Source organism: Sceloporus occidentalis, unplaced genomic scaffold, assembly GCF_023333645.1.
Source record: "Sceloporus occidentalis isolate IW3139 unplaced genomic scaffold, rSceOcc1.0.p SCAF_30, whole genome shotgun sequence".
NCBI lineage: Eukaryota > Metazoa > Chordata > Lepidosauria > Squamata > Phrynosomatidae > Sceloporus > Sceloporus occidentalis.
In genome coordinates, this window is record NW_028317010.1 from 12,015,703 (window position 1) to 12,033,848 (window position 18,146).

General features: G+C 34.8%; 1 protein-coding gene across 1 annotated transcript in view; it reads right to left on the reverse strand.

Moving 5' to 3' along the window:
- Positions 1-8,403: 8,403 nt before the first annotated feature.
- Positions 8,404-18,146, reverse strand: part of LOC149299046 (dedicator of cytokinesis protein 1-like) — a 156,718-nt gene continuing 146,975 nt past the window's right edge. Inside the window, exons 53-54 of the mRNA XM_089486839.1 lie at positions 9,226-9,293; positions 8,404-8,583 (exon numbers count right to left, since the gene is read on the reverse strand). Of these exons, the coding sequence (XP_089342965.1) occupies positions 8,404-8,583; positions 9,226-9,293 (248 nt within the window). The remainder of the gene's footprint in view (positions 8,584-9,225; positions 9,294-18,146) is intronic.

The following is an 18,146-nucleotide window of genomic DNA, read 5'->3' on the forward strand; positions in this document are numbered from 1 at the left end:
CTTTAATAAGCATTATTTATTTAATAAGCACACCACCACCTCTATAGTCCTTTTTTGTAGGTCTATGGGAAATGGGATAGCTTCCTGCGTATGTAAGGCTCATTTACATTGTGATGATACATACATTCACAAAGTTTTATCTTTGCATAAATCCAGATGAAAGGTTTTTTTCACAGTTTTCTTTTGGGTAAAAAGGTGCTGCTTTCCCCTATTCCCCTACGGATACATTTTAATCAAATAAACTCCTGTCAATTATTAACCGAGGATTTTTTTCCCTGTAGGTGGCAGTATTTTCCTTTAAAAATAAATTATATGTCTACAATATTTCTTTATCGTTTTGTACCTTTGTACTTTCATCTCTACTTATAGGAAAAATAACCAGGTAAGAAATGTAACGCTGGAGACTACAGTTGTCAACAAGTTGTGTAATTCAAAAATATTATCTTTTCCAGTAAATTACTATCCAGTATCTCTTTTACAGGGTTGTCTTCAATCAGCCTATTATTATTGCTCCTTCTATGTAAGTTGCACTTGGTGAAAAATTGCAATAATAAGTGAATATTTAAATGTTTCGCCTTGTTGAAATTATTATATAGAGAATTTGAAACAGTATCAAGAGCAAAAAGTTTGTAACAATAGAAATAAAATAGTCTGTACCCCTGATAATTTTTTTCTTCAAGTTTTATATTGATATACATAACCTGATAAAACCTTTTCTTATAAAAGCTTTTAAATGCAAGTGTTATTAATATCATCTCTGCTCTGAAATATCACTCGTCACCCAGTTATCTATCGAAACGGAGTTCTCCCTCGTAGAAGCATGCATCTTGTGATTAGCGGTAGACTTAGCATACACAGAAGATATGGTAAATCAAAACCTAAGAATGGTTTGAGGCCAATGCAGCCTGTCGGAGCCGCTCTGAATGCACAATTCATTCTTCATGGAAATTGCAATATTGGTCCCTTCTCTGGCGGTTCTATAACTGAGAAGGTCATAAGCGCATAAAGTTAAGCACATTTTTATTAGTCCTGCAGAATTGATTATTGATTTAAACTGTTGCAATGAAGCCAAAGAGGCTTTGTATTGCTTTTCTTATTTTGATTTCTATTAAACATGACATGTTGAGGAACAGGGCTGGAAATTGAGCATTTTTCACAGAAATTAATATAAAGCACACATACGTAAACCAAAATAAAAGATGTGGTTAGTAGACTTATGCATTCGCATTCCCACTCATTTTTATTTTAAGGAAACTTGCCAATTTTGATAATTCATACAGATGGTGGAAAATGAGGAGGAGACCCCAATTATACAAACAAGAACGAAGTAGAGAGTTCTTAATTTTTGTTTGCCTGTGGGTGCAACAATATTGGAAATGATATTGGTTGTTCGAAAACAAATAGACCAAAAAGGAAAAAAAAACAATTTGAATCGTTTTTGGTCCATGTGCACAAGTCTAATGGTTAGCCACTATTTAACCCATAGACTGTTGTGTGCGCCACTCCGGTCACAAAGCAAAGTATGACAGAATGGTGGCAATATTTATGGTCAGTGCCTTAGCCCTAATCTGGCCCACCAGCTGAGTTGTGCTTTCTAAGTATTAAAATATGCATTCATCAACCAGTAAACAATAAATAAAAACAATGATACAAAAATGAGACCTTGGGGCAGCATGCTACAGCTCTGGAGCTGCAGAGTCACCTAAAGGTAAGTCACTTAGACTCCAGAGCTTTAGCATGCTGCCCCAGGTCTCATTTTTGTATCAGTGTTGTCTGTTTGAAGCACTCAATGAGCATCAGGAAAGCACTCCCATGGAAGTGAATGAAAGGCATCCTTTTAGACCTCCTGGAACACTCTGGGTTGAAGCTGGCTGAGTATAGACTACAAGTACTTTGCGAAGCAGTAAAAGGAGCTGGGGCAGGAAAAGAATAAAATGCATATAGAGAGATTCTGCAGGACCGACCAGTAATTCATATCATTATAATGCTATCATATATATATATATGTATATATATATATATATATATATATTTATATATATATGACGCTGGACTTAAAAGGTGCTGTTTCCCCCTAGCTTTTTTTAATTTTAACGCTTTTGTAATTAAATGCAGCATTAGTAACCTTGCTTCTAGTACTGTTGAAAAAACCAAAGCCATCCCAACAATAACTATTTAATGATGAAAAAAAAAGTCTAATTCTTAAGCTTTGCTGGGAACATTTAATTGTCATGTGACATGAAAGCAGGCACTCCTAGAAACTGAAATAACTTCTTAAAAAAAATCTTTGTTACCTTTATGTGATTAAACCTTCAGAGGGAAAAATAAAATGACAGACACGGTATGAGGTATTTACTGTATAGTGCAATCGATATTTTGAAACAGTGTCTTTAGTTAATTGAGTGCAGCTCCAAAGGTATCTTGACAGATCTCTTCCATTATAGATGGCCTACATCTCCACTCAGGAATGTGGGTTAAGTCACATCTAGAACCATATAGTCATATTTTGTCGGTCTACGCCAATTTGCACCTTGTTGCTTAGAACACGTCATTTACATTGGAATATACCTGATTCATCTAATGTATTATACACCATGAAACATTAAAACACATTGTAATAATATATTTATAATGATTTATTGATTTATATAGCTCCATTATATTGCAGAGCACTACAACGGGGAAACAAGACATAAGAGGTAGTACTTTACAGAAACAAAAGGTGAAGAGGGTCCTGCTCAAAAAAGGTTGATGAAAATATAAATCGAAGTTACTACTCAGAAGGAGAAAAGTTAGCAGTCCGACCAATGTTCTTCTATGTCTGCAAGCTTGATTTTTATTCTTGTCTGCTGGATTTTCTTACTTGTCACAGGGCACTGGTGTGTAAGAATATCAAGCAGACAAATAAAACATTTAGAATTTTTCTATATACAAAAAATATTGATTGGACTATTAACTCAAGTCAATATTTTTTTTTACCGGCTGATAAACTAGCGATATTGTTCAGCATTGTTCAGCATTGGAAAATACACTGTTAAATACACTGCAAATGGAAATAAAAAAGTTGGTCATTCAGAAGCGATAAGCTTTATAAAATTGAGAAAAAAGGCAAATCATAGTGGGGAGAAGTATAATTTGTTAATTCTCTTTAATTCTTCTCAGTGCAGGGATAAAATGTAAGTAAATGGAAGCATACAGCTTAAAGCAAGTAAAATTATGTAAATTAAAGGGGCTGTAGAACTCATCATGAGCTGTTTTAATGTGTAGATTGCAAGGAACAGTAAATGTAACCGTAAACGAACAGTAATGTCATTCTGTGAAGTATTTCTGAAAAGATACAAGTAATAACCTTCTCTCCAATCCCCGGGATTATAAAAAAATAGCTTTATTTGGTAATTACATTGATACTATCTAATTTCAGGAGTAAATTGAGGGGCATATGTTCTAAAATTCTAAACTACAGTAAGAACATGACATCCTTTGTTTCAAAATGTAATCAATGATCAATTCAACTTGTAGTCCGTTTTAGCTCCGTTATGTGGAATATATATTTTTAAATGAATATCCACAAAGGGATATGAATATTTATAAAGCATCTGAGTTGGTTAATTATACAAATTATCAGCATACAGCACTTTAAGATTCTGGAGGTTGTTGATGTAAATTTTGAAATCTGGTCACCTATACAAACAATCTTTGATCTTAATACGTTTGCCGCTGAATTTACTTGGAATAGTTTGACCTGGGATGTTTTATCCATTGGGTATGTATTTGCTCTGCAGCAAAGGCTTCCCATCATTTGCTCTTTTCTTCTGTGCTTTCTCAGTGCTGCTGTATTTGGCAAGGAACATTCATGAATGATTTTTTGTCCCCCTTGTTATTTTGGGTATAACATCTCACAAAGAGACTCTTCTGTGGTTCTTCCACGACACCCCATTCTCCCTGTATTGACCTGGTAAGGTCTGCTGGTGCTGAGTGCAGGATAAAACACCATCCTTGGATAGGGATCAATATCTGACTTGCTAACCCAAAAGTTAAGAGGAAGAACATACACTATATAGACAAAAGTAATGGGATGCCAAACTATTACACTAACAGAGACTTTTATGACATTGCATTCTATGTACATAGACATTAATATAAAGTTGGTCCCCTCCTTTGCAGCTATAACAGCTTCTACTCTTCTGAAAAGGCTTTCCACAAGATTTTGGAGAGTTTCTGTGGGAGTTTTTACCCATTCATCCAAACTAATGTTTGACGAGAAGTGCTGGCTTGCAATCTCTGTTCCAGTTCATCCCAATGCGGCCGGTCAAGTTCTTCCGCACTAAACTCATCCAACCATGTCTTTATGGACCTTGCTTTGTGCACTGGAGAACAGTCATGCAGGAATAGAAAAGGATCTTCCCCAAACTGGTCCCACAAAGTTGGAAACATAGCATTGTCCAAAATGTTTTGGTATTTAAGATTTCTTCTTCACTGGAACTAAGAAGCCCATCCCAACCCCTGAAAAACAGCATGATATCATTATCCCTTCTCCCACAAACACTTCCACTATCCAATAATACCACTTATATCTGACCGCAGAATATCTAGCAGGGATGAAATTTCACGAACTGACCTATTGCAAAGGTAGGATCCCATCCCAGTACCATGCTTGAATTCACTGAGCTCTATAACAATGCTTAATACTCAAAAATGTATTATTTTCCCGTGGGACTTGCCGATTACATAACAGATGAATCTAGAAGTAATGGGTTTCGTGAAAATATTTATAGTCCTTGAATTATATATTACAAAGTTATCAAAAAAGTCATATTTCTTACCTTATTAAAATGGTTGTTAAGATAAAATGAACACACTAAGAAACGGAAATAAAAATCAAAATATCGACATTTCGGTCAGCACTTAAATTGAGCTTTAAAGGAAATTTGTGTAGAATAATTTAAAATAATTTGATCCAGAATCCTTACAGGACTTTAGCGAGTGGATACGCACAAAAATGTAAAAAAAACCGTTAAAGTAAAAAGGAAAATGTTTTTGATTTTGTGGACTGTGAAAGGAGAGAACGCAAGAAGGAAAGAGAAATGTTAGCTTTAATATTGACAAATTGACACATCTTGAATTGGATACACGTCTGTTCAATCTATGGCTATTTAACAAAAAAACACACTGACCTCTGCCTTAGACAGCAATGTCCCTTATTACTTATCTATATGGCAATCCTAAGGTTCAGTCTCTGCCTATGTTATTCATAAATCTACCTGCGTATAGGATTTCATTTCACTTCTATAATGCCATTTGCATTTGCAGGCACAATGCGTTGGTATTATCCATTTATATGCAGATAAAGACAAATTAGATTCCTTAAACAAGAAAAAAACATCTTTGTATCCTTTATGCAGGTGGCTTTGTAAGCACACAGACTTCAAGGTGAAGATGATTTAAATGACACTTTAAATTTGGATGATTTGCTTAAAATTTGTATTAAGCTGGTGATTTTAAAGTATAGGTTCTATGATTCTATGTGAACTTTTCAATAATACCCAATTGATGACAATGATCTCCAATAAAATGTCTTGTAAAATGCGGGGGGGGGGCACAAAAACATAAAATTCTCAACTCATAACTATTTGTACCTTTATTTTCAAAGTTTGTTATCACTGAACATAAAGCCATGGCCGGGCACAATATTCTCCCAACTTTTCCCCCTCAATACTTCCTTACCTCATCCTCATTGCCTGACCCCAGCTTGTATATGGACTCTGATTCCCGATTACCGTCTTGTACCTATGCAGTCTTGACTCATCTACCGTTACTGTCCCTGTTTCATTAGGACCTTGCCTATGGTTACACGCTTGCCTACAGTTACTGCATTGTAGGTCTACGACCTAGTCCACGTTCCACCAAGTAGGCCTACTGTATTCTAGTTTTCTTAATAACCTTACTATTGATTGCAAATCAACTCAATAATATAGATGGGATCATGATATTCACAGGCTCCAAAGAGAATAAATAAAGGAGTACAAATGGGGTTTTGCTTGAACCATAGTGATATAGAGCATTATAGGAATTGTTTGTTATTGATTAATTTGAATGTGACCCAGAGAGGTGAATTATTCACTAGTATTGATATTCAGAGCTTAAATTGGATATTTCAGTAAAAAGAGGCTAGCGGGATGTGTAGTAAAACACTTTAACGTGGTCCTGAATTGGTTCTCCCTTGCAAATGTAAGCTAAGTATGACTATAATATGACACATAATACATATAATAGAACAATACTGTAAAGAAAATAACGGGGGCTTCAGAATTTTCAGGGTTTTTTTAGTAGGGATGTGATTTCAACTCACTGATAATATCATGATTTATGAAGCTTAAATCTCAGTTAAATCCCATTAAGTTATGCAGGGCCTACATAGCCATTTCTGCAGGAGAAACCTGCCTGCATCGCCCCTTTGTAATGCCTACAATCTAAATTAATGTTATAATTAATAAAACCAGGAGCTGTTTGTCTATAAAGTTATTAAAAAAAAATAAGATTATGCACAATAATTAATGTGTGTTAAAAATTCTTTGTGGTTGTATATATGGGTTTTGGCTTGGAAATCAATGTCTACCATACTGAAGACTACCTTTCAGGACTGTATTATTCAACAGAGAGGGGGCATTATTATTAAGCAGCTTCTTAGGGCCCTCTTTGGAGTGGGGGGGCATTAGAGGATCCTGAGTGTCAGCAGTTACATAAAATATAGCCATATGTAATAAATAAAGAAAAAATCAAAACTGCAAATTTATACATTAAATAATCACAAGGCTTTAAAAGGGTATTTTAGCCAAAGTACAATGCTCATCCGCCATGTCATAGTACCCCACAGGAGGCAAATCCTAACTGAAAACAGTGTTATTAATAAAAATAAAACTGCTGGACTTCTATGAATGGATGTCTATAGTAAGAGGCTTACTATGCCTCGTCAAATTAACCCTTAATAGGGAGCTCAAACCAAGCAGGGGGGTGGAGACACCACTTTTTTATTGAAGATCATTTTGAGAACATGTACAAGTTCAATCTCAAATTACTGGGCAACAGCAATGACATAAAATGTAATCATATTTAAGAAAAAAAAAGTTAAAACAAATTACCAGTGACCCCAACGTTAAATAACCGTGAATAAGAGCAGTTTCTGACAATTAATTCCAAGCTCTACAATATATCCTGGTGTAAGTCTACTTTAATATCTCACAAGGGTCCTTAAGGTAAATGATGCTGCAAGGAGTTTAATATCACACTAGATAGCCATAAAAGTTATTCTTTATCTGGATAAGTGACATGTCTTAACCTGGCTTTTTTTCCCTATCTATAAGAGAAGCTGAGATGTACACCTCTACTAATCAGTAAATGTTATAGTGGTTTTGTTAAAATACACTTATATGGATAAGGATATAGAGTTAGAGGACATAACAGTTGGCTAAGCCTTTTTGATTGATTTGGAAATATGAGTTGAGTGGCTACATCCCACTACATCCTTGATATTGTAGCCCTTATAACCAAGAGCAAGGAATCAAGAAGCATGCTCTGATCTGTACAGTGGAACACTTTTGACCTATAATAAACATAATCACAAATATTGTGAATATAAATAAAAAACAGACATTACTCATTCTGGCTGTTTATAAGTCCTATGAATCTAGAAAACATAATATGCATAACGTATGTTTTGTGAGAGAATATGGACCCACTACATAGTGTTTTTGGGAAGAAGTGACCCAGTCTTACCGTAAGAATCAATCATAGGTAATGTTATATTAAGGCAATAAGTGTAGGTGAAAGAAACACCAATTTGTTTGTAAATGTTAAGTAGAAACCATTGCTTGTCCAACCTATGACAATTAATTATTGTAGATACAAGAACAGAGGCTTTGCCAAAATGTGTGTAATTTCCCAAGATGCCCCTAAAAATGAATCAATACATCCCTAGAGCTTAAGTCCTCTCTAAATTGCTTCCAAGAAATTAGTCCAACCGCTGTGTAGAACCCTAACATGCGCCAACCACTGCAAACTCTTTTGTTTATTTTTCATTATGGAAAAAATAATTGTGATTGTTGCACGTGAGTACGTATTTGAGCCCACTGGTTTTATTTAAATGCTAATTTAATTATAGTTCAATAAACATGTAGAATTGACTTTCAGCTAATAAGTATATAAATATAAATAAACTTTCAAAGTAATGTTAACTATCAACCATTAATAATTCACTGTATCTGTATTTTGTATAGGATGTCTGTTTTCATTACACAAATAAAAATTAATTGTTTAATTATCATACAATAAAAACTATAGTTTTTTTCAAGTATATTCATAAGAAAACCTTATTTTCCAAAACATAAGGACTTTTATGTGAACACTTTATGATTTTGCTCTTCTGAAGGATTTTTTTTTAATTCCAGAGCCAACGCCATTTCGGAAGGACCTTTTCATGAAAGATTTCTCCAGGAAAGGCTTGAGAAAAGCAAGCTCTTCACTGCGCTCAGCTTCCACTAAGCAGCTGTTTAGCAAGACGAGGCAGTAGTCTGCTTTTTCAGAAGACTGAAAAAGAAATGCATACCCAATAATCAATAGAGCTAATCCAGACTTTGTTGTACCAAATCGTAAAGTTGATGCATTTTGCTTCAACATAGATTAAACAAAAACAATTAATAACATCAAAATCTTAACTAATGTAAAAGCTTTTAGTCATTACATAACTTATATGATAAATAATAAACGCAATCTAAAAAGAAAAACAGATTTTACTTAGATTAGTTGTATTTGGTAATTGCTTTAGTTCTCCAGACTTTATATGTGAATTGGAGATCATTGAGAATGCCAAAATCATTCAAACAATTATTGTTCATAGGAAAAGTATTTTTTTCCAATGAAGAAATCATCTTTTAATATGTTATTGTGTATATCGTGAAATACGTTAATTTTCTTTATTATGATATGACATACCAATTAAAAATACTGGATTTCAGACACATTTTTTATTTTGTTTTTTGGACTCATTTGTTTTCGGACAACAAATCTCCTGCCCTTTCGGTTTGGATGAAATTCGTAGGGATTTTTTTTTTTTTTTTGGAAATTTGCTGCCCAAAAAACTTCCACTCTATGCCCCCTGCTCTCTCCCAGTCCTATCTGTGCCCCTGCACTATCCCTCTGCCTTGTATCTGCAACTCCCTTCTCACTCACCTTCTCCAGCTGTTGTCTGGTCTCCACTGATCTCTCTGTGCAACTGACAGAAGAGATTGGAGAGGAAGCTAGAGAAGGGGGAGGGGTCAGTGTGTGAAAAAGGGGTCAGCTGCAGAGCAAAAAAGACAGGAGACAAGGGCGGGGTAGCAAGAGAGGGGAAGGAACGCTAGATATTGGAAGGGGTCAGTATGTGAAAGAGTATGGAGCTGCAGAGGAAAAAAAATGACAGGAGAGAAGGGATGAAGATGCAGCGTGTAGTGTACAAAGTGTCTGCACTAGTAGCTGCCCTAAATCATACTGTAATCCTTGCTTGCGTGTCTGTAAAGGTAAATTAATTCACATCTTTCCTTACAGGCACTGAAATGGTTAATTGCAGTTTGCATATTAATACCAGATAAAAAAACACCTGTAAGATGTATTATTTTAATAACATTTGTTCCTCTGCTCATAAAGTGTACAGTATGAGTAACTCCAATAACCAATATTATGGAAAGATGTGCCTGTCTGGTGACAAAGTGTGGACATAAAAAACAATTTCACAGCATATAAAACCCGTTTGACACATCTAGACTTCCTGTTTTATCAGCTGTAAAGGCTCAAACATTCATTTGATCTTGTCTTCTATTCAGGAGCCATATGCCTTACCCATGCATGGTTAAATTCAGCTTCTGCTGGGGGGCTGTACCACCACCCTCTCATTAAAGCAGATCTTAGAAACTTCCTTATATTAAATAAAAGTAAAACTACCAGGGGTTCTGTGGGCCTCGATCTACTCCTTTGGGAGCAGCACAAGATTTCTTAAAAATAACAAAGAGTGGCTTGAAAAGAAAACTAATGTTGCATCACTCAGCTGCCCTAAAATATGATAAAATCCTCACTTGACCACAAGGACGAGACAAAGCCCCGTATGCGATGACGGTTACGGGGGAAATGCGTCGGGCTTAATTGTGTACATTTCATGCATGCTACGCTTAGGATCCCTGTTAGTTGTTTAACCTGTGTGGTTAAGTTAGGATTATATCGGATTTTAGGGGATTTTGCCCCCTGGCGTTGATTGTTTTCTGGTGAGTTTGCACTTGCTAATACTTAATAAACAGCACAATAACCACATTTTAATCTTAAATTTCAGAGGATTTGCCATTCGTTTTCTTTTGTTTAGTCGGGGAGCCTCGTTGAAGAAATGCACGGAATTGGCAAAATTTGTTAAAATTAAAGTGTGTATGAATCCAAATGCACACGTTATATGTATATATATATATATATATATATATATATATGTATATACATATATAAATATAAAACAAGAAAGCTAAATTAAATAATTGTACACTGAAATTGTCTTAAAACAAGCAGAGACACACAGATAAGGACACAATCCTGATTCCTTAATGACTGTTACAGTGCGTTTTCATCTACATATGTCTACTACCATATACATAGCGTTAAGAAAAGTAGAAAATGCACAAGACAAAGAGTTTACATACAATTATTTCAGTCTCATTAAACCTCATCAGTACAGGATAGGAACAGCTTGGACCCATGCTGATACATTTGTGAATAGTGTGTTTACACACATATATATATATAGTTACAGACATATACATTCATACTTTCATTATCTCCAAATATGAATAAAAAAGTTAAATAAAGGAAAACCTACCGCCAGTGATAGTACAGGGTAGCAACAAAGATACGTAGTTGAAATACAAAAGATCAATACAAAATGTAGTTTTGACAAACTGAAACAGAAAAATAAAATTATATCAGTAAGTGAACGATAGCACATAGTGTACACTAATAACTTGGTATTAACTCACACTGAGACTAAATGAGATAAATGTATAGTTACCTCGTTAGCTGAAGTCCGTACATCATTTCAAATAAGAAAATAATAGACTTGCATTAATCGTTGGCTTTTTTCATAGTTTATTTTATACCTGACTTTTATGAGTCATTAAACTTTCGGTGACGTGTGTAATTGTGGGAATGGCCTTTCAAGAATGTTAAAAGGGGAAAATGCGCTAAAATGCATGACTTTTTTTGTCCCGAAGAAAAAAACGAATGACTGCTGTAAAGTGTGACCTTTGTGAAAGACGTGTTAGGTCTGTATATAAATATCAGTATTACATGAGGCCCAATGTATGTCAATATGGTTTGCGGAATAGGTCTTCCATTTAAACCGACTCTTTACTGTGAATGCGCTGAATGTGTCGGTTTGTAAATGTTAACTGACTGTCTTCATCAGTCCTTTTGCCCTGTGATTAATATAGATAACCACAGTCTTTTATTGACGGCGAAGATCTGTTTTCTTGCAATGGCTATTTGAAAATTAGGGCTAAATATTGTTCTATAACATGAATCCCCCCCTCAAATAATAAGAGGCACTAACTTCTTAATGTTCCATAATGCTGTACTGTGCATGCGCAGTGCACTGCTGTCCTATAAATCAGGACGCTGATGGGGACGGCCAGCAATCAGGACAAAAATTCTGCTGTGCCGACCAAACCGAGCCGGTTGGCACCTATGTACTTATAAAGGCAGTTCCCAGGATCAATGATTTTTCAGCAATAAATACATAAGTGGCAGTAAAATTGTTTTTTATTATATTACAGTGATGCAAATGATGTCAAATTCTTTTTGTCATCTGTTCTCCGAATAAAGTCCTAACCTGCTGACTTTACATTGCAGTTTTGCTTATACCTATTTACTTCAAACAATGAAAACAATGTCCTTTATATTAAGAGGCTATGAAATGTGCTTTAAAGTTTGTAAAAAATTTATCTCTCATTTATCCTACAATTTATTTTGTGCGTATCTTGATAATTTTTCTAAGTTTAAATATGCATAAGGTTTGCACTTATCTATCTTGCAGGGGGAAGGAGTTTGAGGTAGGACTGGTATCAGGAAGTAAAGGTCTTATGATATCCTGAGTCATACTGGTGACAGCAGTAATGAACAAGAGACGCAGCACATTACTAAGATTCAGAGTTCTTTCTCATATACAGTATAAGCAACCCTCCGAAAACACATAAGGTCTGTATATTTGTTCGATACACTGTGTGTTAATAACAATAATGCTACAGATATAATTTGTATTTTGTTCAGCTCTAGGTGAATTTCTGGAGTTAAAACGGATAACGTATAATAATATTATTTGGCAATCATTAGGACGGGGTCCTTTACAGTAAGATCTTCTCCTCCGCTGGTTCAGATACCTGAAGGCACCTTTTATCAAAACCTACAAAGATGCTGAAGGTCTGAGAGAATTTTCAGACGTCTGAAGTGCCTGCCTACATGTCATACCTCATGTTAAAGGCCTGGAAATATTAAACAACTGTGAAGAGAACCAAAAACTGGTACAGAAACTTCTTGACTGGAAGTTTGCGTATTTACCATATATGATAATATGGGTGCAACTTGGTTGGGTCTTCACGACTTTACCGGGTGAATTACCTTTAAACAGCCTTTACTTTGCGCAAACATTCTTACAGCATTGAGCTGCACGTTACCTTACCTAAGAAGTTTTACAGCTGTCGTATTTTTGGTATCACTGAAATAAGCCATAACTAAAGTTTAATCTGTCTTACAACTTTACTTCACAGCAACATCAGCTGCACTATAAGATGACAAGGGAGAAGGGAATTTCTATTAGAAAATAGCACTTCTGGAAAATAGACCCTAACATGAATCCATTTCAAATGAGAAGAAATGTATTAGACTATGTCATTCTTAATTGAAAACTTCAATAATATTGGTTCAATAACTTAGGCAGAATGTTCGAAGTGTGACAAATCTTCAAAAATGACATTTAATTTGGCCTAAAAATACATTGCTTTTGCAAATTGATTTATTACGGCTAACATCTTTAAGGTTTAGATGCAACGGCAGCTGCCATCTTTAGACTGCAGGTATCCAGGAATGCGAAGGAAATCATTGACATATTATTGCTTCTGAAAAGAGCCAAAGGGACAGCTCTGAACTCATGTAATGCAGCATGGTACTATTTTCCATGGGAAAGAAAAAAATGATCAGACTGATCCTTTAAATATTTTCAAAATATAGTGATTCCATAATGATATGGGGCAAATTTGGTGAAAGGCCAGTGCCTGATGTGACCCAGCTCACCAGGAGAAGAGGCTGAGGAAGATCCTTCCCTACCATCCGGTGCCTCTAGAGAAGTCAACTCAGCTTCAACTCCTACTACCAGAGCTAGGTCACTCACCTCTAGAGTGAAGAGATACTTTTGAAGCTATCTCCAAAAGGATGTTTCTGCAGTAAATTAGCATTGTGGCCTTAGAACCTCTCTTGGTGTGTGTGTGTGTGTGTGTATATATACACTAAATGAAACATATCTATCCAGTAAGAATAAAAGTGACATCTTACAAAAAATAAAGAAATATAGAGATGTTAGAACAAGAGGTCATAATCTAAAGCTAGAGGGGCAGAGGATGAGGTGTAATTTAAAGAAGTTTTATTTGACTGAGAGGTTGGAAGATAAATAGAACAGCCTTTCACCAGAGGTGATAGAGGCTCATACTGTAGGACTATCCCAAATCTAAGACAAGATCAAGGGCTGATTAAGGTCTAAGTCTCTACATCCTATGTTTCTTTGTCTAAATATGCTTTTGGAAAGGCCATAAAGGATGTCCACAGTTGGAGAGGGATGATGCTACTGTGTTTATTTTGAGATACATCTCACCTAATCCTAAGGAAACATAATCAATGACTTATAAACATTCTACACCACATTCCCAGATGATACATTCACACAATGTTATCATTTCTCGCTGTCTGTATATATTTCCTCCGTGCAAAATTTTCATCCATCAGCAGTGATAACATTTTGATAGATAGAAGTTGTTTCTGTAGAAAGCCTCATACAATATGAGAAATCATTTGGTGATCTCTGTTCAGTCAGAGATTACCTAAAGCTCTAAGGGAATATTTTTTTGTATAATTCAACTTTAAACAATGATTCCAAATTGTATGTTTCGTTTCAAAGTTTGTATTTTTTTTCCGAAACTTTTTCCGTAAAATACAATATGGATTTTAGATTGTGAGATGTATTGTTGCGCAATTTTCTATAACAAAGGCTAATGGAATGGAAAATGGTATTATTGCACCCAAACAGCTCAAAATTGGATATCTGTAAACATGTTTTGGAACCAAAACATCTTAAATTATTATTATTTTTGTTTAGGATTTAGAAATAGAAGTAACAGCAACTGATTTGCAGGTATTTGTTATAGAAATTCTATTGCCCTTTCACTTTAATTTGCAATGCTCCTGTTAAAAGAGTAAAATGAAGCACTTACTGAGATTAAAGCAAAGGTACTTTTGTAGACTGTGGGGAACTAAGACGCCAAGAAGAAAATAATAGGTTTTTAGGAAAGAACTTGTTTTGGTCCAAGTTCACACTAAGATCAAGCTACTAAAATACAGTAATAGCTTTTCCCACTTCGCTATTGCTAAATTGATTTAAACTCATCAGACTCTGAAAACTTATTTATACGCGGTAATGCCAGGAAATCACAGACTGAAAGCTACGTTTAATATTAGCAGTATGGGAAAGGATGTAGGTGACGTCTGCATTAAAACATAGGAATATTGCTTGCAGTTTTTTAAAATGCAGTATTTGGAAAACATTGGCTGCATTCCAACACCCCTGCCCGGCTCAGACCAGCAATTTGCTAATTTGTGATGACACTTTCTGGCCTTTCTCTGCAGGACAAAAAGGTGAGGTTATTAGAACCGAGCAATGATCGGGGAGAAAAGTTGCACCATGTTGCTCATTTGCGGTCACCTATAGATGGAAAATGAATTGTTTGGTACTCAAACTAACTAAAACACATAAGGGTGCACACTTTTCATTGTAAACTCTAGAGCTTGCAATTTATTTTAGATCTTCATAGTATCATGGAAGAAGAGGAGGATATCCTTTCCTTTGTAGACACAAAGACCAGTAAACGTAGGAGAAATGGCAAGGTTTGACCCTCTAAAGTGCAAAATGAAGTCAGTGGTTTGAAAGCACAACTCAATTGCTAAATCCTGCTTTAGTAACGATATTGAACAAATTATCATTTCACTTTTATAGCATGTTCTGTTTAACCCCTTAAACTCCAGAATCTAAAAATTGAAATCACTAACTTATTTTGAATAGAAAAAAACTAACCCAAGACATTAAAAATGAGAAAGTCCAATTGGGTTTTACAGAAAATACACAGCATTATTAATAAATCCTGGGGAGTGATATCTGTTTAATGAACACATCAAAGTGTAGTAGAGTTTTCAGGAGCCAACATTTTAATCCCCAGAGAATTGCTGCTGGAGTTTAAAGATCAGACCAATAGATTGGACTGTAAACAAATTACAGAAGTCAATAAGGAGGATAGATTAAATCTGCTGTGTACATAGCAATGGAATTTCACAGAAGGTATAAGTAGCATGTGTCATGAAAATAGATCAAATAAAACAACAACAACAAAATTAAAATAAATAAAATAATGATAACACTTCCAAAATAACTAATTTAATAGATTCTGGTTTCTATTAGTATTTCACATAGTGGTTTAGGATTGCTGGGTGACATTAGGTTTGTAAATATATGAGTTTCTGTTAGTTCTAGAAGGAGGAAGAACACAATCCTGTCCTTTTTTTTAAGTCACCAAAGACTAAGCACCGCACAATGAGCTGCTCACTGATTTAACACTTGGCAATTTTTCACTACTCATGCATATCTGCCTTTGTTTCTTTAATGATCTCTTGTCAGTTGCTCTCCCCTGGCCATGTTTCCCATTGGAATCCCTGAAAATCCTTCTAAATTTTCACCTTCCTCCCTACCTTGGAGATCTCCAGGTCACTTACTTCTCAAAATCACCCTCCCTACAATCAAACCATTGCATTTAAGCAGTACCTGTCTTATTCTTCTTAACTTCCTCACAGATTGTAAGCTCAGAAGACCTTTTCTCCTTCTGTACCAGTATGTTTTAACATTTGTTAATGTTATTGTCAATTCTGTATATTGTCAATTTTAATGTTTTTGTTAAATATTTTCACCATCCCCTATTGTATTGGCTCTATGGAATCTGCTGCTGCTGCTGCTGCTATAAAAATAACTGTAATAAATTGTGAAGATACCCCAAATTCCCTTCGTTTTTTCCTAATATTGAATGTCCTGCTTGTTCATACTTTAGTATTTTTTTTTCAATGTTCTTTGAATACTGAAAAAATAATTATTTATTTATACATTATTTTATGCCTTTATGAACTTGTTTTATTCCCATCTCCAACCATTAAACTTTTTATTTTGTATTTGATTACATTGTTATTTGCATATTCCTGATACTAAATCAATGTGTGCTCCTTTCTTTTCAAACATAGCAATAATGTGCATTTATTTATGTTGGAAGGAACATTGATGACCTTAACAATAAATGTAGACTAAACAAATTATTTAATGACACAAATGAAATACAAGAAACTTACGGTTCAGGTTAGAATGATCAATGTTTTTTTTATATATATTAACGTCTAAGGGCACATTGTAATCATTTTGCACCAACGTCATTCTTCAGTAACAAGTAATTGATCGGAATCTACTGGGTGTCAGAAAGGTTCTCTTGAAAAAGCAGCAAATGCAAAACTCATTCCAAACATATTGTTTAATGGTTGGAATACATCAGATTTCCAAACTAACTTTTAAAGGATAGAGTTATTTATGCTGTCAGATTAAATGAAATTGCTTTAACCTTAAGAAACTCCAACTTTAATAGCTATATCAAAGTCAAATGTAATGTGATAATTAGTTATTGGTATTGCTCAGTATTTGCTGTGTATATAATATGATGGGTTCAACTGCCTCCGTATACTTCATGACTCATTGGAAGATATGGGCTTTTTTGGCTAGAACATTGCCTACAATGAAATTGTGCGGGAAGGACTTCTTTAATAAAGTATTCAGTCTTTCAATGAGTTGTTTAATTTGAATTAAGCAAGAACATTATGTGTTGGTGGGACTTGAACCAAGATCATAAACCTTTGGAAACAGTTCTAGACACTTTACAGATTGATTGCTTCCTCAATGAGTCGCTCAAACCTGTCCCCATCATCTTCCAGTCTAACATCAGAAACGGGATTTATAAACGGTTTTTGTACACAAAACTCAATAAGATCATCAGAGTTGGTGGTCAAAGTGGACAGAGCTTCTGCCAAGTCTCTCTCTCTGTGTGCCTTTGTGTTTTGGTCACAATATGTGGAAATATGGAGTCTCAGGTATGTCTTACTTACTTCATAAGGAAGCTAACCCAGCAAATAAGATATTACCTCCCATGATCCAAGCATTTCTGTTGCATATCAGTTCATGGTTCCTCAAAAGATTATTTCTTTGAAAATGTAAGAAACTTTAATTATAGTTATTTCAGACTTCAATATTCAGATTATTATTGCAGACATTGAAATGTATATTACAAATATAATAAAAAGATTATTTCTTAGTATTATCAATCCCTTAGGAACATGGGATCTATTCTACCGTATGAAGAAAAGCAATGTTTACGTACATAGTAATAACTTATTATGTAAAAATGTAGCACGTTAAATCTGCCGCTAACACTTCATAAGCTTCCTTGCGGATATAGGTTTATATTGAAAAGGGTTTTTTCCTCCTACTCCTGATGCAGCCTTTTTCTTGAACCTGTTGGGAAATCTTGCTCTCCTTGATCAAAGCTAGATTCATCTTTTCAGGTCTGTTTGAATGTTTTTCCAGTTTTTCTTCAGGGACACAATATGTTAGGTACTATTCACTTATTTTTGTAAATACCCCAAATATTAGTTTTCTACATTTGTATTAAGGAATTGCTCTTAAAAATTCTTATATCAATTTGCATTTAGCAAAATGCATTGAGGTCCATGAAAAATGCCAT